Source organism: Thyridium curvatum, assembly GCF_004353045.1.
Source record: "Thyridium curvatum strain D216 chromosome Unknown NODE_47_length_323349_cov_79.126483, whole genome shotgun sequence".
NCBI lineage: Eukaryota > Fungi > Ascomycota > Sordariomycetes > Thyridiales > Thyridiaceae > Thyridium > Thyridium curvatum.
The window spans coordinates 33,277-57,786 of NW_022156802.1; the positions used below are offsets into that span (position 1 = coordinate 33,277).

The 24,510-nt window shown below is 54.3% G+C and overlaps 10 protein-coding genes across 10 annotated transcripts; 4 read left to right on the forward strand and 6 right to left on the reverse strand.

The window, feature by feature from the left end:
• Positions 1 to 201: 201 nt before the first annotated feature.
• Positions 202 to 1,994, reverse strand: E0L32_007593 (uncharacterized protein; the record flags this gene model as incomplete). Its single annotated transcript, XM_031142355.1, has 2 exons — positions 202 to 1,452; positions 1,500 to 1,994. The coding sequence occupies 2 exons, from the start codon at positions 1,992 to 1,994 to the stop codon at positions 202 to 204; spliced, it is 1,746 nt and encodes a 581-aa protein (XP_030993325.1).
• Positions 1,995 to 4,055: 2,061 nt separating this feature from the next.
• On the forward strand, positions 4,056 to 4,448 carry E0L32_007594 (uncharacterized protein; the record flags this gene model as incomplete). Its single annotated transcript, XM_031142356.1, has 1 exon — positions 4,056 to 4,448. One exon carries the CDS (start codon positions 4,056 to 4,058, stop codon positions 4,446 to 4,448), a length of 393 nt encoding a protein of 130 aa, XP_030993326.1.
• A 478-nt stretch (positions 4,449 to 4,926) lies between these two features.
• Positions 4,927 to 6,078, forward strand: E0L32_007595 (uncharacterized protein; the record flags this gene model as incomplete). Its single annotated transcript, XM_031142357.1, has 1 exon — positions 4,927 to 6,078. The coding sequence occupies one exon, from the start codon at positions 4,927 to 4,929 to the stop codon at positions 6,076 to 6,078; it is 1,152 nt and encodes a 383-aa protein (XP_030993327.1).
• Positions 6,079 to 6,161: 83 nt separating this feature from the next.
• Positions 6,162 to 9,188, reverse strand: E0L32_007596 (uncharacterized protein; the record flags this gene model as incomplete). Its single annotated transcript, XM_031142358.1, has 5 exons — positions 6,162 to 6,867; positions 6,925 to 7,292; positions 7,995 to 8,035; positions 8,200 to 8,854; positions 8,925 to 9,188. The coding sequence occupies 5 exons, from the start codon at positions 9,186 to 9,188 to the stop codon at positions 6,162 to 6,164; spliced, it is 2,034 nt and encodes a 677-aa protein (XP_030993328.1).
• A 1,276-nt stretch (positions 9,189 to 10,464) lies between these two features.
• Positions 10,465 to 13,287, forward strand: E0L32_007597 (uncharacterized protein; the record flags this gene model as incomplete). Its single annotated transcript, XM_031142359.1, has 4 exons — positions 10,465 to 12,453; positions 12,514 to 12,754; positions 12,818 to 12,877; positions 12,935 to 13,287. 4 exons carry the CDS (start codon positions 10,465 to 10,467, stop codon positions 13,285 to 13,287), a joined length of 2,643 nt encoding a protein of 880 aa, XP_030993329.1.
• A 443-nt stretch (positions 13,288 to 13,730) lies between these two features.
• Positions 13,731 to 14,698, forward strand: E0L32_007598 (uncharacterized protein; the record flags this gene model as incomplete). Its single annotated transcript, XM_031142360.1, has 2 exons — positions 13,731 to 13,926; positions 14,025 to 14,698. The coding sequence occupies 2 exons, from the start codon at positions 13,731 to 13,733 to the stop codon at positions 14,696 to 14,698; spliced, it is 870 nt and encodes a 289-aa protein (XP_030993330.1).
• Positions 14,699 to 14,758: 60 nt separating this feature from the next.
• On the reverse strand, positions 14,759 to 15,979 carry E0L32_007599 (uncharacterized protein; the record flags this gene model as incomplete). Its single annotated transcript, XM_031142361.1, has 1 exon — positions 14,759 to 15,979. The coding sequence occupies one exon, from the start codon at positions 15,977 to 15,979 to the stop codon at positions 14,759 to 14,761; it is 1,221 nt and encodes a 406-aa protein (XP_030993331.1).
• A 1,029-nt stretch (positions 15,980 to 17,008) lies between these two features.
• E0L32_007600 (uncharacterized protein) lies at positions 17,009 to 18,462 on the reverse strand (the record flags this gene model as incomplete). Its single annotated transcript, XM_031142362.1, has 6 exons — positions 17,009 to 17,407; positions 17,465 to 17,617; positions 17,684 to 17,809; positions 17,884 to 18,136; positions 18,192 to 18,339; positions 18,402 to 18,462. The coding sequence occupies 6 exons, from the start codon at positions 18,460 to 18,462 to the stop codon at positions 17,009 to 17,011; spliced, it is 1,140 nt and encodes a 379-aa protein (XP_030993332.1).
• A 772-nt stretch (positions 18,463 to 19,234) lies between these two features.
• E0L32_007601 (uncharacterized protein) lies at positions 19,235 to 21,283 on the reverse strand (the record flags this gene model as incomplete). The annotated part of the gene is made up of 8 exons (XM_031142363.1): positions 19,235 to 19,375; positions 19,441 to 19,655; positions 19,718 to 19,835; positions 19,891 to 20,103; positions 20,174 to 20,512; positions 20,567 to 20,963; positions 21,040 to 21,116; positions 21,182 to 21,283. The coding sequence occupies 8 exons, from the start codon at positions 21,281 to 21,283 to the stop codon at positions 19,235 to 19,237; spliced, it is 1,602 nt and encodes a 533-aa protein (XP_030993333.1).
• An 839-nt stretch (positions 21,284 to 22,122) lies between these two features.
• Positions 22,123 to 24,058, reverse strand: E0L32_007602 (uncharacterized protein; the record flags this gene model as incomplete). Its single annotated transcript, XM_031142364.1, has 4 exons — positions 22,123 to 22,328; positions 22,386 to 23,103; positions 23,157 to 23,754; positions 23,814 to 24,058. The coding sequence occupies 4 exons, from the start codon at positions 24,056 to 24,058 to the stop codon at positions 22,123 to 22,125; spliced, it is 1,767 nt and encodes a 588-aa protein (XP_030993334.1).
• Positions 24,059 to 24,510: the final 452 nt, after the last annotated feature.

Consider the following 24,510-nt stretch of genomic DNA (forward strand, 5'->3'; position numbering starts at 1 on the left):
GACCTTCCGGTAATATATCGTGTGGAAGAACTATTCCAACATTACTGTCAAGGCAGACATGACATGAATCATTCATTGCTTTCATTCCTTGCATGTGTTACCACAATATCACATGCTAAACCCAGACCCGTTTCATTATCCATGTCCCATCCCGTAAACGCCTGGTCAATCAAAACCCCTCAACCTGCTCACAACCCATCATCAGATGTGGAACGCCGCCACGTTATTTGCAATATACTCATAACTGTCCTGCCTGAAATCGTCATTGATCAGTGCCCCCTTGTTGGCGAAGAAGTTCATCAGCTGCTGCCCCTCCTTCCACTTGGGCCACTGCATGAAGCTGGTACCCACGTTGGGGTCGAGGTTGTACAGGAAGTTGATGTAGTACCCCTGGATGGTCCTGCTCGCGTAGTTGGGCAGGATGCCGTAGAACACCTGCAGGATGTCGCTGCCGTGCAGGGTGCCGAGGATGGGTGTGCCGTAGTCGTAGGAGCTCAGGTAGGACCAGCTCGGCACGTCCGGGTTGACCTGCGCCGCGACGGCGAGGAAGGCCCGCCGCGTGAGCGTGAAGGTCAGGTCGCCGAGCATGGCGGCCAGGCGCTTGTAGCCCGGGTAGATCTCGTTGAAGATGCCCGTGCGGAAGGGCGAGCCGGCCATGGGCCAGGGCGAGTACGTGTTGACGAGGTCGGTGAGCTGCTGCTCCGTGGCGCCGTGGAAGAAGATGTCCTTGAAGTAGCGCACGAGGCGCGAGGTGCTCGTGATGTTGGGCTGGAAGAGCGCGAAGAGCGTGCCCTCGTCCTCCTGGTCGCCGATGATCATGGGCACGGCGGCGTAGCGCTTGTTCTTGATGAGCTCGTCGGGCGTGTCCGGGAGGACGTTGCCGTCTGGGCGCGGAAGGTACGACAGCGCGACCGAGTTGTACGACAGGATTCCGGGGACCGAGTTCGCCGCGTTGAGGAACTTCTGGTATGGCAGCGCCTTCAGGCAGGCCAGCGTGTCCGTCTGTCCAGCGCATCCCGCCTCGCTGACGACGGTGTTGTAGACGACCTGGGACTTGGGGCAGTCGACGGGGTCAGCGGGCACGATGCTGCCCGAGTTCATGATGGCGCCGCGGAAGAGCTTGCGGCCGTTGTGCGTGATGTCTCCGCCGTAGAGAGCCATCTGGTCGAGCACCGAGATGGCGCCGGCGCTCTCGCCCCAGATGGTGACGCGGTCCGGGTCGCCGCCAAAAAGCTCGATGTTGTCCGAGACCCACTCGAGACCGGCGCGCTGGTCCAGCAGGCCCAGGTTGGCGACGCCGGCGGACAGGACCTCTTTGCCGGGCAAGAAGCCGAAGCCACCCGTGCGATAGTTCACGGCGACAAAGACGAACGGCTGATTGGAGGACATGCCGTTGGCAATGAGGCCTGAGCCGTCGTACATGGCTGTTGAGCCGAGCTGAGAGGAGAGAACCTGTTAGCACAATACCACATAATGAATGCAACATAATATGAACTCACCTCAAAGCCGCCGCCAAAGATCCAGAACAGAACCGGGAGCTTGTCTCCAGCCTTGGTACCGGCCGGCCTCTGAACGTTGATTGTCAAACAGTTCTCCGTGGCTCCCGTTACTGTCTGGAATAGGGGCAAGTTGAGAACATCGCCCAGGACCTGCGTCAAGAAGCCTCCGCTGCCGGTAGAGAAGAACATCTGCGGGCAGGACGGGCCGAGACCCGTGGCATCAAAGTTGGCACCTAGCGAGGAGATGTTCACTCGCTGAGGCTTCTCCAGGCGGCCGGCTTGTGCAAAGGGAATGCCCTTGTAGGACTCAATCTTGCCCAGAGTGCCACCAATGATGGACGCACTGCTGGAGACAGAGACAGTGGCCGCGGGACCCCGCTCCTCTAGACGCTGAGGAGGCGGTTGGATGGGGTGGTGGACCGGAGCCGGCACAGGGGCGGGAAGTGCCGTCGCGGAGGCAACCAGGGCCAGAAGAGGAAGTGCAAAGGATCTCATGATGCAAGAACCCGAGAAGCAGTACGGTAATCACTGGAGGACAGATCTACTCCGCACGCTCTGAGATGCAAACGGGACAGAGGGCCTGGTCAAACCCGGTACAACGAGGATCTCACGAACAGGTTCGAACCCGGGGTCTTATACAATATTGGGACGATCATCACATCTGTCACCCACATTCCCGAACACGAAATAACGCAAACCCATAGTCTCCACAACCTATTACAATTTCTTTTTCTTCACGATGTCGAGGGGTCCCGCCGCCAAGCGGAAACAACGGCCACACCGCTCTGCGGGTCGGGGACTTTCCAAGCTTAGGTTGCGAAAGGCCCCGGTGGATATCATGGAGCTATCCGCATTGGGGTATCAGATCGTGTCGAGGTTGAAGGGATATTGGGCACGAATTATCGGAGGATGGTGACATTTTCGTCGTGGAATTGCATCGTTCCCCGTGGGGTAGGCTCTCAGAGATCGGGTTTTGTCAGCCATCCTCGCGGGGAACCCAGGTGTGCCGGAGGATGACGGCCTTGTAGGGCCAGGTTGGTGCATGTGATAGACAGGAACAAGGCGGTTTTGAGAGGGCACATGGGAATTTGGATCGGCGTCCAGGTGCGCGGGAGGGTGGCAGACCTCGGCATCGGCTGCGCGTCCAGGAGACTAGACAGAGCTTAGGCACGCGCCGCGAGGTCTTGGAAGGCTGATCGTCACTAAGGGATGCGGACTAAACGGTTGCGATTGGGGGGCCACGCTTCGGGGGGTTGACAGCTGAGGTGCCGGAAGTTACCACAGTCGGGCATTGTGCCACGGAGTGCGGGATGATTGTGGGTTAGGGGAGAATTTCCATGCTGTATGTACGTGTTCTCCGTGTCATCTTCCCTGTTATGCGTCCATTGCATTGTGCACATGTCCAAGCGAGTCGGCGCTTAGATCCGATGACTGACTGGCGGTGGGAGACTGCACCCACGATGCAACCAAAACCACCCGAAGATGGGGTATGACAGTGCGGGGGAGGCCATGGGGAGGGCCGGTGATCCCTGTCACTTTGTTGTGATCTCGCCCGCAGTGTGCCCGCGTCGCGTTGCCTGCTGGAGTGGAGACGGTGATCAACTGCCTCATTCAGCTCCTTCGCCCGAGCAGCTCCCACTAGCTCCGCGCTGTTCCCAATTGACGATAAACGAGATCTAATTTGATCGGCCCGCAAGGGAAGCTGGCTACGAAGGGTCCCTAGGATCCAGGACAGTCAGTTGTGGGGATGAGAACTTATTATTCAGCTTTGCATTCGTCGTTGCTTCAAAGTTGCTTGTGCAAAAAGCCAGAAAGGGCAGTCTAACTCGGGCTATGAAGACACGGCAAACATTGAGACTAAGTACCGCCAAGCTCGTTTGTGACGGTGTGTGCATGTGTTAAGTTACCCAAATAAATGGCCATGAATCATGAGTCAAAGGTTATCCATGGTGTTTCTAGTATACGCAGCATTGATGACCTCTGCAAGAAACGGAATAACTCAATGAAGGCTGTTCAAAGGTCAAGGAGAGCAAGAGAGGAGAAAACTACAAGGTGCTGCATACATGTAGGTACCACCTTGACCCATTGGCTCTACAAGTACCATGGTGGGCTCCACAAGCCAGATTCCTCTCCAAGTCCCTGTCTCGTTGACTAGAATCTTTCTTCAGAACAGCTGTGTTATTGGCAAGGCTCGATTTTCTTCGATTCATAACCCCTGATGCGCAAATCGATCATGGCCGTTGGAGTCTTTGCCCAATACTGGATCTATCCGTCAGCTTGGCACTTGCACACCCTGACGGTGGACGTTTTCAGCTAGTGCTGACAGAACTCATCCTGGCTCATTCATATCTCCGACCGCCCACGGAGTAAATACTCGCTCAACGTGTACTCAAGGCATCACGCATCCCTCTTCTCTGGTGTCAAAAACACTGAAAGAATCGAACCCAGACGTGTCATCTACTACATACGACTGCTACCCGGACATCAGTCGAATACCAACCTTGAACTGATAGCCGCCCATTGCATCATTCGGCGTATCAGCATCGCGTGCCCAAGATGACCACTCAGCTCCCACCATTCATGCGATGGCATATCCTGCCTCTCACCATCGCAACCACGTTCACCTTTGGCGGCATGCTCCCGTTCTATAGCCCTGCAAGCGCCATGGCCGACTTCGGCCTCCCGACTCGCTTCCAGGCGCAGCGCGACGTCGGGTCAGTCTTCAAGATCTACGCGTCGCGTATGACTTGGCTCGGCCTCTTACTCTACACGTTCTACCTGCGAGGTGACCTGCGCGCCATCGACACCATCTTCAGCTTCACCTGGGTTGCCGGGGTTGCGGACGGCTGGGTCTGCTGGAACGAGGGCTTGCGCGGCAAAGCCATGTTCCGATTCCTCTCGGCCGTCGTGCTTAGTGCGTACGGGTACTTCGGGATGACTTCGTGGTGAGAGGGATGAAAGATGGCGGAATTGAGAGACCAGGTGCAGTGCATGACGGTCGGCACTGGCATAGTGAAAGAGGTTTCGGTAGCCAGGATGCTCTATTCTCTAGCGAATCTGCATGGCTGGTTCATTCTCAGTTGTGACGGTCGGGCAAGCTGGGCCAATCCCATCATATCCACGGAGATCTTGCATGAGAACGGCTGTCCTTTTCATTACAAGATGAGCAAGTTATGATACGGCGAGAAGCAGGTCTCTCAACCTCCACCTGAAGGCAGCAGTATTGTGCGCTGCAATGGCCTAACCTCCTTCCGCATGTGTCCAAGATGGACAGCTGCAGCTTACAGGCATGGGCTTACTGGTGGCAATTATCCGCGTGCGCCGATCAACATCACCTTAGAAATATCCGCTTCGCAAAGAACTACAGTTCAGCATTCCTGGCTTCGAATCAATCATCGTCCTCGAATCGTGAGAAAGCTCTTGTAAAATGCTATCCAAGTCACCTTGGCGCGCGGCCGTAGTGGCCTTCGCCCTTGGTCAAGCAGCTCTCGCTGTCGAGATTCCCCAGCCATCCGGCCCGTACGGTATCGGCGTGAGAAAGCACGTCATCGACCTACTCACGACCGACGATCCGTTCGCTCCCGGCAACATCTCGACAGGCATACTCGCCACGATCTACTACCCGACTCTCAAGAAGCCATGCGGCGCACCGAAGCCGTATCTGGACCCCGGTATGGCGCGGCTCTGGGAGGCCTCGCTCAACTACACCGCCGGCACTCTGACATCGCTCACCTCCAACCTCCAGTTACACGCCCCGTACGCACCGCCGCCGTTCCCAAGCTCAACCTTCCCGACCCTCGTGTTTGGCCCCGGCGGCGGCGGCCCACCAGTCGAGGCCTACACGATCATGATCTCAGAAATGGTGTCCAATGGCTTCGTGACCGTCGGTCTCGACCACCCGTACGAGCAGCCCTTCCTGCGCTGGCCCAACGGCACCGCCGTCTACGGCGAGGACGCGACGGCCGAGTGGGACCTCGCTCTCGCCACCGCAGTGTATCAGATCCGCATCCGCGAGATCCTGCGCCTGGTCGAGGTCTGGCCGGCACTCGTGGCAGGTGAACTTGGCGGCGCGCCCTTTGCCACGACCGGCCTGGGAGCCTTTGGGCACTCAATCGGCGGGGCGAGTCCCATGGGTGCCGCGCTGCGCCTAGCGCCGGAGAAACTGGCTGCGGTGATCAATATGGACGGCTCGCTTTTCGCAGACGACCCGCCCAGCGGATCGCTCGACGCGAAGCGCCCGCTCCTATTCTTCGGTGCGTACTACCACGGGGCTGATGGGATCGATGAGACCTGGAAGACATTCCCCGATGCCCAGACCGGGTGGTGGAGGCGGATTCTGGTGAACGGCACTTCGCATTTGGACTTTAGCGACCTCACGTTCTGGAAGACTCTTGGGGGTGAAGGGCCCAAGCTTGGGTCCATCGAGGGCTTGCGGATGATCAGTGTCTACAATGAATTCATTCGAGCGTTCTTCAACCAGACGATACTGGGTATGGAGGAGGAGGTGCTGAATTACATTGGACCAGAGTGGCCAGAAGTTTGGATTGATGGGGGGATCAACGGCACTCAAGCTCTTTAAATAATGAATGGAACGCAAGCATTTATGATGCGTAGAGACGCGTTTCTGATGGATCTAATTGTCCTGAATATTGATATCAGCATTTATTTCAACCACGGATGTGATTTCATATCTAGCGACATGGCAGCTAAATAAATCGCTCTGCCCGGTTCGTCCATCAAGTCACCAATCCAAGGCATGCTGCTCAGACGTCCTCGTAACTCGTCCCAGTTAGTTGTCTCGGACAGCTCCACATTCGTCCGGACCCAAGGCAGTAGCCAAGAGTCATCTGCAGAAGTAAAGATTGCAAGAGAGCCAATCATTAGCAACCAGAGCCATACGCGTATTGGCAGTGCGTCTGGCGCTTCCAAGTGGAGGAGGCAGTCTCTATAGGTATCACGCAAATACGAATGGGACACCTTGACTCCCTGCAGTCTTAGGAATATGTGCGACGAGAAGGCAAGAAGACCAAGGCGGATTGCCTCGTTGACAGAGGTGGCCTCGAAATCTTTCATCCGAAGAAGCCGGTACATGACTGATATCATGGCGAAGAGCAGCGTCTCCCTGGGAAGCTGCCGTTTTCCTCTAGCAGCCGCGTTGATCTTTTCGCTGAAGAACCTCACCAAGTCCCATGCTTGGGAAAGATCCGATCCAAGACCACAATCTGCAGGTTTCCAGCCTATATGTGCTTCTGGGCCTTCTGCCCTTTTCTGATGTTGAGCTATCGAGTCGTGTGGTGACATAAACTCCATGGTATCTGTGAAAAACATGGGCTCAGTCCCGTTATGGAGTGCTATGTTCAGGTCGCATCTAGAGACGTCTGGTCAGGCAAGTCAACTGGGAGCCACGTAGGTAAGTTCAGCTCACTTAAGCAACTCCACAACGAGCTTTGTATTGTCATTGAAAGCGGAGAGACCACCACGCACGTCCACAATCTTTCGAAGACCCTCCATGTGGTTCTTTGCTATTTGGTAGTCGAGAAAGAAGTGAGCATGGAAGGCCAGGTACAACACGGCGAGTATGGTCGCATCTGCAATGCTGGTCTGTTGCGAATATGACAGTCTCTCTTGGATGAGACCCAACGCTTTGGACTGGTGATGGAGTAATTGCCTGGTAGATGCGGTGGTCTCTTTGTCACCTGTGCGAATGGAGTATGCCTCAGCCGCGACCGCCGCTGCATGCATAAAAGCAGCATCTGTAGCTATCAGCTCGAACCATAAGGCATCGGCTTTGGCCTGTTTGTGAAAGTATTTCTCGAGCGGATATATTATCGTCTTCGCCATCAAGGTAACTAGCCATGAAGGCTGAAGTCAGTAGGAGGTCCTATGAATGGAGTGAGTGCCTCGGCCTACACTTCAGAAGATTGCGCATCGTTGCTGGCTCGACTGGGGCAGGAAATTGGGCGAGGGAGAAATCGGACCCAACTTGTTTCGGGACCGAACAGCTGGGCAACTTGACCACCAGACGCAGGTCCCGCGAGGACCTGCCACTTTGATCGTCAAGGCTGGAGCTGTCGAGCATGGTCGTCCGAGATTGTGGACGGGATTTTCCCTTGTTCCGACCACGCATGACATGTTGCCTGATCAACCTGCGTTTCTCTCCTTGGGTTTTGTTTAGCCCATCAATGAAAATGAGCGGCCGGATATCTGCCATTGCGAATACCAGGCACTGCTAAGCTGTTGTTCCCTCACATGTCCATCAGACTCGGAATAAGTCATTTTCGAATCTGCCATCCGCGTGTAGTTCAAGGGGGGGTTTAGAGACAACGTCCTATTTGGGGACCGGGTTGAAATTTGGGAAAGGCGGAACCCGTCTCATGCCTGATCCGAACTAAGGTCAGGGTTATGCTTACGAAGGCCAAGAAGATGATCCACACAATCAAGACAACGCTAATGCAGGATATTGACTACCTTGTTTGGCATAGTTAGTCCTCTTACCTGGATCCAGAAGACTGGGCCATCTAGAAGGTCCCGAATGGCTAACTACGTTCATCAGCTTGTTAATACTACTTGTAAGATTCCGGACCCTCTCTGCCAGTCATTTCAAGAAACGTGGACCTTGCTGAAGAGGATGACTCATGATTCTGGCTCCTATGTTAAGTTTGAACTCGTGTCTTACCTTAGACCTTAGTAGTAAACTGACTCTCAGTCTCCAGCCATCCCTCAAAGTCTAGCAGACCGGGATGCATCTCCCTCAGCGCAGCAATGTCAGCCGCGTACCCAACTTCCCGGAACCATTGAAACATGTATCCCACATCCTTAACCATCCACATCAGGAGCTTGCAGAAAATCTCGTACGTGTAGCTCATCTCCCTGCCCGTCTTGGCTTTGAACCTCTCCGCCGCCTGCGCAGCCGTCAGCTCGTCCCCAGCCAGCGACAGCGAGCGGCCCGCAAATTCGTCCGGGCGCAAGAAGGCCTGCGCGCCGAACCACCCGATGTCCGTGACGGAGACCAGCTGCAGCGGCTTATCCCCGAGCGCCATGCGCCAGGCGGTGACAAAGACGCGCCCGAAGAAGTCATCCGTCAGATTGCCCATGAAGGCCGTCGGCCGCAGAATGCACCAGCGCATGCGCTCGGCGCCATCGGGCAGCGCGGCCGTGCGGGCGAGCAGGTGCTGCTCGATCTCGTGCTTGCTGACAAAGTGCGGCACCTGCGTCGGGTTGTGGATCGAGTCGGCGCCGTGGCGGTCGACGGAGCTGTAGACGAAGAAGAGCGCACCGGCCCTGATGGCCTCGTCGACGACGGCCTTGCCTTGCTGCGCCTCGTTGAGCTTACCCTGGCCGAAGCCGACGGGCATCTAGGGTAAATATCGGTAAGCGCTACTGAGGATATCACCATAGGGGATATGGATACAGGTTGTTAACTACCTGCACGCTGAAAACTCCCCACAGCTTGGCCGTGGGGCCGGCGACTTCCTCTGCCCTGTCGAACAGTGCGCGCGTCTCGCTCAGGTTCCCCTGCACAAGGCGGATCTTCGAAGACTTCTCCGACAGCTTCTTGGCCGAGGGGGAGCTGGCATTGCGCGTGACTGCTAGGATGACAAAGTCCGCGTTGCTTGCAAGTAGCTGGGTGATGACGGCGCCGCCCTGTTTACCGGTCGCACCGCAAACCAGGATCGCTCGATCCGGCATGATGCTTATTGAAGAATTTGTGTAAAACCTGGAGATGGTATTGGCTTATAAACTGCCACTTGTGTGCTACTCCTGCTCGGGCTTAGGCAACTGCTCGTCGGGCCTGTCTGCGACGGATTCGGAATGAGAAGAGAAGGTCCGCGTACGCCCTGATTTTGACGACGCGATCACGGTGACGTATTTCGTATTTGTGCTTGAACGGCACCGCCGCGTCACACAGCCAATGAGATGCTGCGCACTTCGACCAGCAAAGCAACAGCCATCCATGGTGAAGAATGGAAGGAACAGTTCATAGTGAACGGGATACAACTTGATCTACGTGAGAAATTTGGTATATGTATATATAGCGAGAAAGGACGCCGGCTTCATCCCAGTGGGCATGCGAGCACAAGAGGGCTGGACAAGCCAAGTTTGACTGACATCTTTCATGAAAAGACAGATCAAGCTAACGTAGAGGAAGCAATCCTTGTAGGCAAAGAACTAACACCACAGCAGACCGAGATGGTTTGATTGACCAAGTTCCTTCGTCCACGCTTTTCGAAGATAAAGGTTGGCGCATCGGCGCGTCCCGCGATCAGCCCAACCTCAACCCCGCTTTATGAAACATTGAATTCAGCTGTCTGGGGGGGCTGGGGCCAACATATCAACCCTTGAAAAGAAAAATTGGCCATCTTCTTGGTCCTAAGCATGCCATGCAGGCAGGCTGGAGCTTCCCCAGAGACTAGAGACTCTGAAGAGGGGCGAAGCACATCAGGTCAGAGTGGATGTGGCTGCCCATGGGCCAACGCTCTGAGCTTAGACAGGTTGCAAGGAGGCAAGGCAAACCCCGAGATATCACTCACTTGAAACATCAAACTGCCTTCCCCAGTGGCTATGTCCATCGAGCAGCTGCTTTCCCCCCTCTGTAGCCGCTGGGTGAAGCGCCAGCCCCAACAGTGGCCCTGTAGGCTCAGCTCGTCACGGGGCCTCCCCCCAGAAACCCCGAAGCGGACCAATCTTTGCGCGTCTTGGCGTGTTGTTGGTTCCAGGTCTTTGGGGCTGGCGCAACTTACATGCACATGCACCAAGAGTAAGAGGTGGTTCGAATGCAGGATGATGAACGCAAAACGTGCGCACGTAGTCGACCTATCTATTTTTACTTCTCCATGCTGCTGCCTCTTTTCTTCATTTCTGTGGTTGCCCCATAAAGCAAGTCGATCCATCTTTCAATCTGTTCCTTTACCTCGCGGCCATTCAGTCTCCTTTAACACATATCTCAGAATCAATCGTAGCAATCATGGCACCGGAAACGCTTCCAACAACGTCTCCAACTGCCTCGGATGGAGCGACCGAGGAGGAGGCCGACCTGTCCTTGAGCTCTTCCGCTCTCGACCAGCTGAACAACCCCGAAGCCAAGACGCTGCTCGATACTATCGACAGCCTTCGAGATCTGCACATCGGCGACATCGTCAGCTTGCCACAGATCATTGTCGTTGGCGACCAGTCCTCCGGCAAGAGCTCCGTCCTCGAGGCGATCTCACGCATGCCCTTCCCGGTGAAGGGTGAGCTCTGTACCCGCTTTGCTACCGAGCTTGTCCTCCGCAAGGCCCCCAGGACGAGCATAAACGTCAGCATCCAGTTCGCCAATGTCAGCCTCTTCGACCCGAGGCCGCAGCAAGGGGCGTCGAGCGCGTCGCAGTGGTCGACTTTCGACGAGGACGCTCTGCCCAAGATCATTGAGGAAGCTAAAGAGCGCATGGGGATCCGCGCGGGCTCGTCCAAGGGCTTCTCCAAGGACATACTGCGCATCGAGATCTCCAGCCCGAGAGTGTACCCCCTCACTCTCGTTGATCTCCCTGGCTTCTTCCACAGTGCGACTGCAGATCAGTCACAGGAAGGCAAACAGGTCGTTGATCAGCTGGCCGAGTCGTACATGAAGCAGAAGAACAGCATCATCCTGGCAGTGGTGTCTGCCAACAACCAACTGGCCAATCAGACGGTCCTTGAAAAGGCCAAGAAGCACGATCCAGGAAGAGAGCGGACGATGGGCGTCATCACCAAGCCTGATCTCCCACTCCGGGGCTCTGCAGACGAGAAGAAGTTCCTGCAGCTCGCCAAAGGCCAGGAGAGCATGCATAAGCTCTCTCGGGGCTGGCATGTGCTTAGAAACAGATCCGAAGGCGACGAGAGTGCGGACGCCGATGCTCGCGATGCAGCCGAGGAACGGTTCTTCCAGACCGGACCATGGTCGACTTTGAGCTCTCGAGATCGAGGCATTGACTCATTTCGGAAGAAGCTTGCCACTGTACTCTTGCAACACATTCAAAAGTGCCTTCCGAGTCTCGTCTCAGAGATAGAGTCCAATCTTGAGTCCCGGCAGACAGAGCTCGAGCGATTGGGCAAGGCCCGGAGCACCCCGGAAGAGCTCAGATCGTATCTCCTTGGCATCAGCGAGCAGTACCAGCGCATTGCCAGAGACGGCGTCGATGGCAAGTACAGCGATGCCTTCTTCGGGGGTCTGGACCAGGACCAGATGAAGCTGAGAGCCATACTGCGCAACTTCAACCGTGCGTTCAACAAGACTCTGCGTCTCAAGGGGTCTAAAGTCAGCATCAAGTGGAATGACGCCGACAAAGGTTCCGACTTTGTGCACCACATGGAGAATGACGACAAATTGGACTTCCTCGAAGGCTTTCTCGCCCTCTACGACTTCCCAGACCCAGAGCCCTTGTCTGAAGAGGAGGTACATGAAGAGTTGCAGCTATGCGCCTCCATTAATCAGGGGAGAGAGTTCCCGGGTTCGCCAAACGCAGAGTTGATCATGTCCTATTTCCGCAAGCAATCGGAGCCCTGGTTAGGCATCGCTGAGCGGCACGTGAACTTGGTCACGGACTATTCGCGGGCCTTCGTCGAGCAGCTGTTCAGACATGTGATTGGCAATGATGACAAGACCCTCGGAGCTGTACTCTGTTCCACCGCCGACCCCTTCTTTCAGACCGCCAGGGAACTGCTGAAGGCCAAGCTGCAGGAGCTGTTTCGTCCGTACAAGCAAGGATATACTCTGACGCTGGATGACGAGTTCCAAACACTGCTGGATGATGTGACTGTACAGAAATTGGCAAAGAGGGTAGCAAATGTGCTGTGTGACGAACACGCCGTAGACGCCAACCCGAGAGGCATCACTCATAAACAGATCGAACAGACCCTCTTAAAGTCACGCGACATTCAGAAGTCTAGCGAGTTCGGCACTGAGCAGATCATCGACATGACGACTGCCTACTACAGGGTAGGAAACACCCGATCACATTGACTTGGAGCATAACTAACAAATACTCTCTGAACATAGATGTCCCGACAGACTTTCACTGAGAATGTTATCAACCTCGCCGTCGAGAGCTGCTTGATCTTCAACATCCCCGATATCCTGACCTTTCAGAAGGTCAACGCCATGAGCGAGGATCAGCTCCGGCAGCTGGCTGCAGAGTCCGAGGAGGTGCTGGCAGAGCGTGAGATGCTCCAGCAGCAGGCCGGCCTTCTCCGGCAGGCTCTTCAGAAGTGTCGCCAGTACGGCCGCAGGGAAATTAACGGTGCGTATCACTCTCTATGCAGAGACCCATATGCGCTCTCCAGCAATCACTGACGTTCACTAGGGATGCCCTCGACCTTCTCGAACCTCAGCCCTGCAGGGACATCGCGTAGACATGAATCAGGTTCGTCACAACAGGAATGTTGGCTCTTACACCAATCATCGATCTAACACGTCACAGGACCTCGCTCCCCCAGGCCGACTGCAACAGCCAACGGAAAAACCTCCACAGCAATGACCAACGATAATGGAAGCGCAGTCCCCACGCCAGGCCTGTTCTCTACCGCAAGCACTCCAGCTCCATCGCCATCCTTCTCTCCTGAAGCCACTCGCCAGCCTTCAAGCTCCCCATTCGGCATAATCCCCACTGCACCAACCTCGGGTCTATTTGGAGGCGGTCTCTCTTCAACCACAACTCCACCTACAGGTTTTGGCTCTGGTGGCTTGTTTGGCGGTAGTCGGGCCAGTACAAGCAACAATGGTAGCGGGTTTTCTTTCGGAAACCCCCCACCCACGTTTGGCCAACGATCATGAGTTGTATCACTTATATAGTTTTCTTGAGACTGTCACTCCCCTCCTCCGACTTCGTCATCTTGCACCACGTCCGCGAGTTGTTGGGACCTTGATTAGAGAGTAGTTGCCGAAATTCCAATGCTGTGCTTCCATCGCTTTGTACACAGCCAATTACGTTCACCAGCATTAGCATAACAACCTATAGTATATGCGGCGTGCTAAGCACTATTGTATTCGAGAGATCTGTCCTGCTTCAGTCTGCACTCGCGAGTTCATTTACAGCTGCCTTGGCGATACGCTTCCCCTACCTGAAATGTGGACCCCGCGCCGAACTGGAATCCTCTTCAAATTTGAAACCCCGACAGCAGAATGGTTTCATCAATGACATGACGCACGTTGCAGAGACGCGATAGCCCACCCAACGGCTCTAAGCAATTCGAGTGAACTGTCGATGGTCATCTGCAATGTCAAAACGAAACCTGTTCCTATGCTTTGACGCGTTCGGCACGCTCTTCAGGCCAGCCGAGCCGGTCGCAAAGCAGTATGCCGACGTCGCGCGCCAGTTCGGCCTGCGCGTCAACGATGCCCAGGTCACGGCCTCCTTCCGAGAGGCCTTCAAGAGAGAAGCCAAGGTGCACCCGAATTACGGCAAGGCGACGGGTATGGGGGCGCAGACGTGGTGGACAAATGTATGCCAGATGATCCTGCCATATCGCTGTGACCAGGCGATCGAACCTGAATATCACTACTAATCACAGGCGTCCAGGTTATACATAACACACTCCGTCCCCTAGTGGGCCCAGATCAAGCAATACCCGACGGGTTGGCGCCCCGTCTCCAGCACAGATTTGCATCTGATGAGGGCTACACCTGCGTACCCCAGCTACCCTCACTGCTCCAAGCTCTTAAGGAGCCACACCCTAAGAAGGGGTTTGACAAGGTCGTTGTCGGCGTCATCACGAATTCCGACGACCGAGTCCCGGATATCTTGGCTTCGTTCGGGGTCCGCGTCAGCCCCTTGCGGTATGGCACTCCAATTGATCGAGCCAAGCTGGCAGGAGCAGTCTACGACATTGACCTTCATTGCATGTCCTACGATGTGGGCTACGAAAAACCGGACAAGAGGGTCTTTTCTGCGGCGGAGGAGCTGTTGCGAGAAGTCACTACTCAGGATGCTACCTCTTCTGCTGACGTGGGAGCGTCTTCTTGGGACAAGATATACCTCGGAGATGACTATGACAAGGACGTACTTGGCGCGCTTGACTCTGGCTGGTACGCCTTGTTCTTGGAGGGGCATGAACAACCTCCTCGCCCGATGCCGCTTCTTGTGGATCAAAAAGGGGGATCGGTCAGCGAGGCATTCATTCAACATCGAGCCCTGAGTGTGGACTCGGTCCAAACTGCGATAGATTGGCTCCTAGGGCAAAGATGATGAGTCCTATGTAAGAGATCAAACAGATTGTCTTCGCCGATAGGACAATAGTGTACCCAACTAGGCATTCACAACACCGTATCGTACTAGACCCAACACAGCACCAATAATGATAGCAACTGGCGCCTTGACGCCGAACCAGGCACCCCCGACATAACTCGTAGCAGTGACAACCACCCACCACGGATCATCGGCCAAGCTGCGCCCGGACTGGAATCCTTCGTCGATGTATCCCACCTGCCAGATACGATACACGGCCGTGTAGATCAGGCCGACGGCCCCAGCGTTTACACCCCGAAGGACAGACTTGACCCAGGGCCTGCTCCGCAGCGCACTCCAGATACCCATCGTGCCATGCACGAGAACCATTCCAGGGCTGAAGATGCCCACCCAGGCGAGCAACGCGCCCGCGACAGGGCTATAACCGCCATTGATCGCAGTCAGACTGCCAAGAAAGACGGCAAAGTTGAAGTTCGGCCCAGGAAAGGCCTGGATGATGGCAAGGCCGATGAGAAAGTCACGGGGGCTAACCCAACCCTGAGCCACGACGTACTCGCGAAGCAGCGGGATGACCACGGGCCCGCCTCCAAAGATGATAGTGCCCGCAAGGTACATGTTGGCGAAGAGGCTGTAGAGCAGAGGCGGGGCCGCGAGGGTGCCGCGCAGCACCATGGCCGCGATGAAGGTCGCAAAGAAGGTCACGATGATGGCGACGCCCAGCTTCCATGAGATATTGAGCTGAACCTGCTGCGGGATTACCCGAGGCTCGTGTGCCGACTCAAGCTGTTCTTGTATCGACTGAGCAGCGGAAGCGTCTTGCGCGGGTGAAGGGCTCCGGGTTGAACGATTCTGCGATGGCATGGCGGATAACTCTGCGGCAAATACACCGTTCTCTTCATGGGCCCTGACTGGCGGATTCCGCTGTATTCTGAGCAAAATCTTGTTGAGAGCTCGATGCAGTAGGCGGGAGTCGTTCACAAGCGTTGCAGCGCCGCTCACAACCAGCAGCACGGGAAAGTACCAGAGAGCGTTGTACAGTAGGCCGGCGGCAGCGGTCAAGAACACAATGACTCGAGTGAGCTTATCGGTGATGGCCTTCTGGGAAAGTTCCACGGCCGCCAGCGCAATGATACCTACAGCCGCGGCGTTCAGACCCGATAGGAGAGCATATGCCGGTCGAGGCAGAGTCTCGGAGATGTTTGACACGCCGATTGCCAGTCCATACATGCCAATGGCGCCGGGTAGACTTCGGGTACCGATGTCAGAGGCTCGTTCCTCCATAGCTTCGAGCATTGCAAGACTTACCTCCAGAGAAGGAAGCTGAGGAGGGCACCAAATGTCCCGCTCCGGATCAGATTAATACAGTACAGCATTTTTGTGCTGCCTGGGCCGGAAAGGGCCTGGGAGACACTGAACAGCTCCTGGAACTGTAGAGGCACGGTGCGACGTCAGCAGGGAGACCCGCAAGGCAAAACGGGGTTTTGCTCACCATCTGCTCGTCGATCCATCCTAGCTTCTTCACAAACTTATCGTTCAACTAATCCATCACCAAGTTAGTGTCAAGACAGTCCAGCACGATTTAGGGCCGTGTAGCGTACAATCTTGAAATGCACCGGCGGCCCTCCGAATGCCGTAAAACCCAGATGCCAATTGCTGCGAAACACGTCCAGAGCCCGCGAGCCGAGCTGCGACGGCAGAAAGTCGCGAAAAGTTCGGACACCCATGATTTTACGCCGACTCAGTCCGGTTTTCTGTGTGAGGACAGGTCCGAAGCAAAAATCGAAAGCAGACAAAACTGAAATGGCGCAATTTTGACTTGGAAGCTCGTCGGTCCTGCCAGCCCACGTGGGCTGGATGACTAAGCTTATCTTCATGCCGATGTCATCATCCTCCAGTCATTGCCGTTTAAACGAGATTGTGCTATTTCCCCTTTCAATTTTTAGCTCTACCAATATAGGTATTTCTATAAGTTTTGAATGCCAGACTAGGAGGTGTTCGATACGCGACAATTCTCAAAAATAAAACAGAATCAACCATTCTGACACTGCCAAACGCATCTCCAGTGCACGTCTTTAGTCAGAAGCTTGTTATCTAACGTGTAGTGGTGAGTAGCTCCGTGTATCTTCAAGCGAAGGGAGATCCTCCCGCGCATGTCAGCTAGATATATTTAGCCCTTGGCACCTTCTCAGAAACATCGCCTTGACCATCTTTTCCTATTCGAAAGCTCTATACGCAAATCGCGAGATGAATCATCCCAATGTCTACTGCCTCGAGCGCTGCCACAGCGACAGCCACAGCCAGGGTAGTTAGTTACAAGCGGTAAGAATTCTGCTGACTTCCGCCGGGATTGTGGTTCGCCAACGGCACTGGAGCCTGGTCCGTCTTATTTATCAGCAGCTTGACGGCAAACAAAATTGCTTGAAGAGTTTCTTTGGGGTCCAGAATTGCCACGAGAGCCTTCCATCCCAAGAAGCCACCCTGATACGTCCTGAGCACTCCGGCCTGCTGCAGCTCCTCTCTCGCAGAATCATCATTGCGCGGCCGCCGAATGAAATACGGGCCAGCGTTGTATGCATACACTAAAAGCAGGGATATAGGGACCATTTCGATGCAAAGCAGCATGCTTGGGAGACCCATCTCGAGATCGGCGTAGGTCAGTTGCGAAGTGGGATTCAGCGAGCCCGTGTCTCGTAGGATCCAGAATATGATCTAATGGTTCAGTCAGGAAAGTCGTATGTGGAGTGTCGAGATCGAACCCAGACATACCGACTGAACAAAGCCGAGCCCGACAACAAGCTTGAATGCCACCAGTTTCAGCATTGGCTTGTGGTGGGCGAGGTACTTTCTGAGGACCTGGATGTAGAAGGACAAAACCGCCATGACAGCGAAAGTGAGAGAGACTTTGACCAAGATGGTGAGCTATACCAGGTCACGATCGTTAGCCATAATTATTCGACGGTCACTGAGATCACTAGCTCGACGCACCCAGAGCTTGGCGAAGTATGGCTTGGTCTCGAACAGGCAAAACACGCCGGCCGCTTCCGTGATATCCGTCAAGACGGCGACAACCAATGCGACGACAGGGTACTGGAATAACATAACCCAGAGTTTCTATATGCCAGTTACTGTGCTTAATAACTGATATATGTGACACTGTAATTCTGCCGGGCGTTTCTCCTACTCACCCTGAACCACACAATGCCATGCAACACTCCATTGGGGCTTTTCTTGTCGCGGATCTCGAGCGTTGCGAGAAAGATGTCGCGCTGCTCGTGGCTATCCGAAATGAACTCGGACATGAGCAGGAAGAAGGCGGCGAGGGAGTTGGCCTGGAAGACCTCGAGCCAGGGCTGCAGGTAGACATGCGCCGTCGGGTAAGTGATGCTTAAGAAGGAGAAGAGAGAGTACGTCGGTATCAACATGCTAATGCGTAATATCCTATATTCATGTGAGATTGTGTGTCTTGCTTGCGATTGACTTGTTGATATCGTACTTGATCTGCTCTGTGGGCACGCTGTAATGTGTCGCATGCAACACCATGTGGATTAGGACCACGGCAGTCGAAAAGGCGAAGCAGCTGCCAGAGAGGATCTTGTCGAACTCGTAAAAGGTGGTGTCGCCGAAGAGGGGGGTGCTGGCATCTACGCAACGGGAGAGTCAGAGCAGTTGTCAACAAGGATTAGGAAGCCTACACAAGCCGTACCTTGCGCCAAAGAATGAACCGGACACACATGCTCTGTACTTTTAGAGTGATGATTTCCCATGGTAAGGTTGGAATGCGAATGTCTTTCAGATAGGGAGTGTTAAGGAAAAAGTCTCGAGTCTGGAATAATAAATCTATCAAAGTTGCACCAAGAGATGAGGAGGGCATCGTGCTTTTTATGTCGGACCTTTGGTCTCACAAACTAACCCCCAGCACTCGCGAGAATCTGACAACACCGATCAGCAAGGGAAACATAGCCTCGAAGCCCTCCTCGACAGGCACGCTCTCGACGTCCCATGCCATAGCCCTATCGGAGCTTATCCTCGATAACCTTACTCCGCCGAGCCGTACCGCCCACCAATGACTGTCGCTCTGGATGCTCAGCGCCGTCAAACAAGAGCAAAGATGGACAGCATGTGGAGCCAGGACGGGATCCGCATGCGTGGCTGATGGTGGGAACTCGCAAGCATTGAGGCACTCCCCAGGCTGACAGTCTCCACAAATTGCTTCAAGGGTCAGCATTTGGTCGTTCTCGCTCTCGCTTTCGCTGTCCGGTCGTTATCGTTTCTGCATGTCGCAATCACATTCGCATCGTACTCTTGCAAATGCAGTTAGGGGCTGATGAATAGCAGAAACAACAAGTCTCAAGTCCCCTCGAAATGACTATGGACCACATTGGTGGTGCCACAAGTCATATTTCATGCCTGGTATTGCCTAAAAAGGGCGGCATTCGTCACCGCCAGGCGGCCTCCGAGCTATGTCTCTTGAGCATCATACCCGCATGTATCTCATCTATATGAAGCGATACCAATATGTCAGCACCCAAAGCGTGTTCAAACTTTGGACCGATTCGAGTCCTCCTCGTGGTCGCCGTCAACACCAGCCTTTTCAGCATGCCTTGCCGCCAGACCAACATCCTCGATGTGCGAGAAGTCCGCTGTGCCAAAGATCTCGTCCATACGCTCCAGGGAGATCTGAGGTAACGCCAGTCAGCATTCGCAATGATGTATAATATTGAAACGGTGCCTGGGAGACTTACGCCCTTGGTCTCTGGGACCCAACAGCCAGCGATGGCCATGACGATGTTGATGGACCCAAAGATGAAGTAAGCTCCATAGGGGCTCGAGACAAGCATGAATGGAGTCGCTTTTGACACGGCAAGATTGTGTAGCCAGTGCGTGAGCGATGCAAGCGCGACGTTGTAAGCTCTGAGCCTGTTGGTCGGGATCTCAGACACATACACCCACGCTTTGTCTACAATTAGTCTTGCGTCCTGTTTGCGCTATCATAGAGACATTGTGCTGCAGTTCACTTACAGACGGGACCCCAGCCCATGTTGAACGCGGCGGCGAAGATGTAGATCATGGCCAACGCTGCGATGCCGATGGGCGGCGGTGTTTCGTTCTCCTTGGGAGTAGGGCCGAATCGGAGATACTGCGCTGGTTAGCTGGGATCTTTGCCATCTTCAGCACTACTGCTCTGCACTTACAAACCCCAAGAAGAAGAAGCAGAAACCCTGCACGGCACCACTCCACATGAATGACCATCGACGACCGAGAGAATCGGCGAGGAAGAACACAAATATCAGACATGTGACGACCTTGACGATGCCATAAATGCCTTGTGCAAACAGGGCTGTGTCAGTACCCTGAATACCGAGGCCCTTGAACATCTTGGGTGCGTAATAGTTGATGGCACCGGTCTGTAGGTTGATTTATGTCAGTGACCACTGTCGCTCACACGCTTCCTCAACCCGACAAGATATGACTTACTCCGCTCCATTGCTGGAAAGTAATGAGACCAATGGTCAACAAGGCTCGTTTGCGGTTCGAAGGAATCGTCCAGCACTCTTTCTGAATCGCCCAGAAGCCCGTATCCTGCATGATGGCTCGCTCTTGCTCGATCTGCGTGCGCAGCTCAAGCAGCTCCTGCTGAATGTATGGATGATCGGTCGGGAGGTGCCTCACGTCAGACAAGACGTCGCTAGCTTGGTCCCATCGGTCCTGGGATGCCAACCATCGAGGTGACTCGGGGCAGAACAGCATGCTGATCAAAAGTAACAGTGGGCAGAGGGACTGGCAAGCCAGAGGTACCATCCAAGACGCTTTGCCCTGTTGTTGTGTCAGTACATCCACGCATAAGAGTACATTTCTGACTGCACTTACCGGTAGATGTAAATGAGATCCGTAGTTGATAAAGTACGCCATCATACCACCCATGACGAGGAGCAGCTGGAAGAAGCCGACAAGGAAGCCACGAATAGCGCGAGGAGAGTTCTCAGACACATATGTTGGCGCCAGCATGGTTCCTGCACCGAGGCCGAGACCCTCAATGAACCGCCCGATATAAAAGACCGGCAAGTGGCCGTAGGAGAACGCTTGCATGAGGCCGCCGATGAGGCCGGTGACCGCGACAGCGAGCAGGGCGGGCTTTCGTCCCTTCATGTCTGCAAATGGGCTCGAGACGAGAGCTCCACCGACGGCGCCGGCTTGCATTGTGGTGACGAGGTTGCCAGACAGGTCGGCAGCGGCACTTGGAGGGCGGGTGTCGAGACCGAATTGACTGTGCGAGAAAGGCTTGGTCAGTATGCTCCACCTTCAAGAGGTAGATGGGACCAAACAGCAGAATAGAGACGTACTGCTTAAAGTCTGGCATCTCCAGCACACCTCCGATGATACCCGCATCGACACCGAAGAGGGCTCCGGCGAAACATGCCTGTCGTAGGGTAGAATTAGCAATCAGACTATCTGAAATGTCTTTGGATCCGACGTCAAACCTACTGAAGCGGCTAGAGCCAAGACGCGCCAGTTGTAGATCTCGGGAGGGTCGATCTTGATGGCATCATTGCGGACGACGCGTCGGAGGACGCCGTGGATAGTCATTGTTGCTGGCTCGACCAATTGGCTTACAGGTTGTGAGGTCGTTATTACCCTGGGTAGGCAAGTCGCTATTGCAAGTTGTAAAGCGGTGGTCGGGCAGGTTCAAGAGTGCAGACCTGGCCGAGAAGCATGGCGATATAAGTATTGCAACATTTGAACCGGCTCTGGAGAGGCAGAGCAGTCTGGTCGCAAGCCGGGGTCTGCCCGTGATGTACATGTAGCATCACGCGTGAAAGCGGCACTCCACAATCTGGGGTTGCAAGACAGGGTGCGGATCAGTCCAGATAATAGAGGCACAGTTGCAAGATGAAATCTGGGGTTAGATTTTCGTCGGGGACTCTCGCTCAATTCCCGAGCTTCACCAGGAGACAGGGTTGGCTTCACGAGTGGAGCCGCTAATCGGGGAGTCTCGCACCGTTGCCGATGGATGGTTGAACCAACAAAGGTGGCGGTCATCCGTCTAGAGTAACAAGTAACCATCAGGGTAAGTTCAGCTGGGTTCTTGGAAGGCTGAGTGATAGTCTTTTGGACAATACATATTCTTGGCTTGCTAGTCACAACTGTGGTGCAACTCCTGCCCCCATGCATTTCTGGCAACGGAGATCATTCAGACTATTGGAAGCTAAAGTTCATATTGCGGGCTTGTTGGTAATTCGGTCCGTTACTTCAAGGAGGCATAGGACTACTCCATATCTTCTCGAGTTCAGACCCAAGTGAGGGTGTTGGCCAACCACATCTCTTCCGACACGAATCGAGCATTTCCAGTACATAGGTCCTCTGTCGAGGGTTCTGCATGAACATTCCGGCTGATATTACCCATTAGACTTGCCAATGTAAATGATCTATGCCAGATACTCACCGATGAATAAGCACTGAGACGATAGCATACTCGAAGCATCTTCTGTAAGCGTCATGCCAATGCCGCACACCATTTCGATACCATCTTGAATCGTCCTCTGGTGCTTGATAAATGCTTCGATACCGCCAAGACATGGCTCATGAGCACAAAGAAGAATACGAGATACATAATGAATCTGCATCGCCAATCCTAATAGAGAACATTAGTATAGTCGAACAAATAGGCCACTTTTGAAAAGGTACTTACCAAAGCATTGAGGATGTATCAGCCGAGGCTGGAATACTTGATCACTGTTGCGGCTTGTGGCAGGCAGAGGCGAAAATTCCATGGTCAGGTGGGAATACCACTCGTCCAACATCTTCCTAAGCGCTTTGGCCCAGCCGAGTCTCCCCGGGAGTGTCCCTTCTACGTCGTCCGAAGAGTCGACAGCACAGTAGTTAACCACTTGAGCCATGATCCACACTGCTCGTGAGGCTAGCTCGTGGCTGCTCAGCTCAGCATACGTCTTCTTGGGAGTCCAGGTGCTGTATGTCCGGCGCTTCTCACGAAAGGCAACCCAGATATCCTGACGCAGCCAGGCCCACCAGGTCGTGCTCTCGAGGCTGGCGACTTCGACTTTGATCTGACGAGAACGGAGGATCCAGAACACTCCTTGCAGGTGATGCTCCCAGTCTTTTCTTGAGCCACGTAGCATCTCATATGTTGACACAATGAGGGTGGTTGCCATGAGCTCTTGGCTATCTTGATAAGTGGGGTATCGCATGGCCTTTTGCACATAATGTAGAGTCTGATAGTAATACTGTAAAGCTATGCTCTGATCTGCACGCTCATCAAGACTGATACTCTCGTCAAGGGACTGGTGATAGGCGGAGAGGGCGAGAATCGCATTAAGCAAACCTGCGTTACGGACAGCGAGGTGAGGTACTCGAGTTGAGAAGGTGCGTCCGGGGTCAAACAAGTCAAGCTGCCAATAGTTGTGAGCAATGAGGCCTATTTTGTAACGCGGAAAGAACATACCCAAGAACAGATCCGGTTGAGAAAGTTGGCAAATAGTACCTGCTCCCTATCAAGTAGACATATGTTCTCCGCGGTTTGCCAGAAATTCTCTTCGATGATTGTTGTCATTCGAGTTGGTGTTGCGTTGTCACTTGCATTCGGCGTATGTTTATCGATGATCCTCGTAGCACGCTGCAGCGGTGTCATGTCCTCTTCATTCTGGCCATCTGCGGGATCAAGGAAACCTCCTTCGCCTCCCAGCGGCGCGTCAGCCTCCTCGACAGCTTCTCGAGAGACATCGTTGGCCAACAGCCCAAACCATCGAACGGCTGCAACGCCTGCTGATGCCGCAGGAGTCGTCGCCGCAGAGTCGGGATGCCACCCACCCCAGTCATTAGTTACGTATGGCGAATGCTGGTCCTGCATGCCAATAACACCCCATGCTAACGTGTCGCCGAGACTACGCAATTGCGTGTGCCCCGTTCCGGATGGTGATAGGGCTGACGGCACACATTGGGATTGCGTAGCAGCTATCGAGCGAACGGTATGTAGCAAGTCGTCTTGGGAAGTGATGATCTGATTTAGTTGTCGCAGGATCTCGAGGCTGGCGGGATCAAACCTTTGCAGAACAGTGTCAGCAGTGGCTTCCCATGGTTCATCAATCGTCGCGCAACTCACGCAGAATGGTCCTTTTCCGCTTCATCATAAGAGCAGCGTATGTTGAGCGATGCACAAAAGCCACAGGTGGGATGCACGTTATCGCACTTCGTCTTCCTTGCTCGGCAGACGTGGCATGCTTTCAGACTCCGTTTTCGTGGGTATCGGGACCCGGACGGAGGCTGGTGAGGGCGCTTTCGGCTGACATCATCATCATTCCCCAGATGGGTCGACTGCACAGGTTGCGTCTCATCCTGGTCAGGCATTTTGCATTGGATGATCAAAGAGCAGAAGTCTGGAACATGGGACCTGGGGGACTCTGCATAAAGATCGGGGAAGTCCCCTCTGCACCCGAACGGTAGGGCAGAAACTGGTGTGGTAGTGACGCGACAAGGTTCGGGGAGCCACGGATTTAAAGATTCTTCGCTGCTACCATCTCCACTTCTCACCACTAGATCGACTGGGGGTTACTAGCTAATACAGAGATGATGTCCGGCAAGGTCTTGGCGGATCCTCCTGTCGGGGACAACTTGCAAGTCATGTTTCCCAATGCTTTGAAACGGATAAACCGTGATGTTGGGCAAGGGAAGTGTCATCGCTTCCATTCGGGGACTCTCGGGAAGCGGATCCATGTTGGTTGCAACTTAGATCACTTCTACACCACGCTCTGCTTATGTATGGTGACTGGCTCTCATTCCCGGCATTCACAGAATAAAAG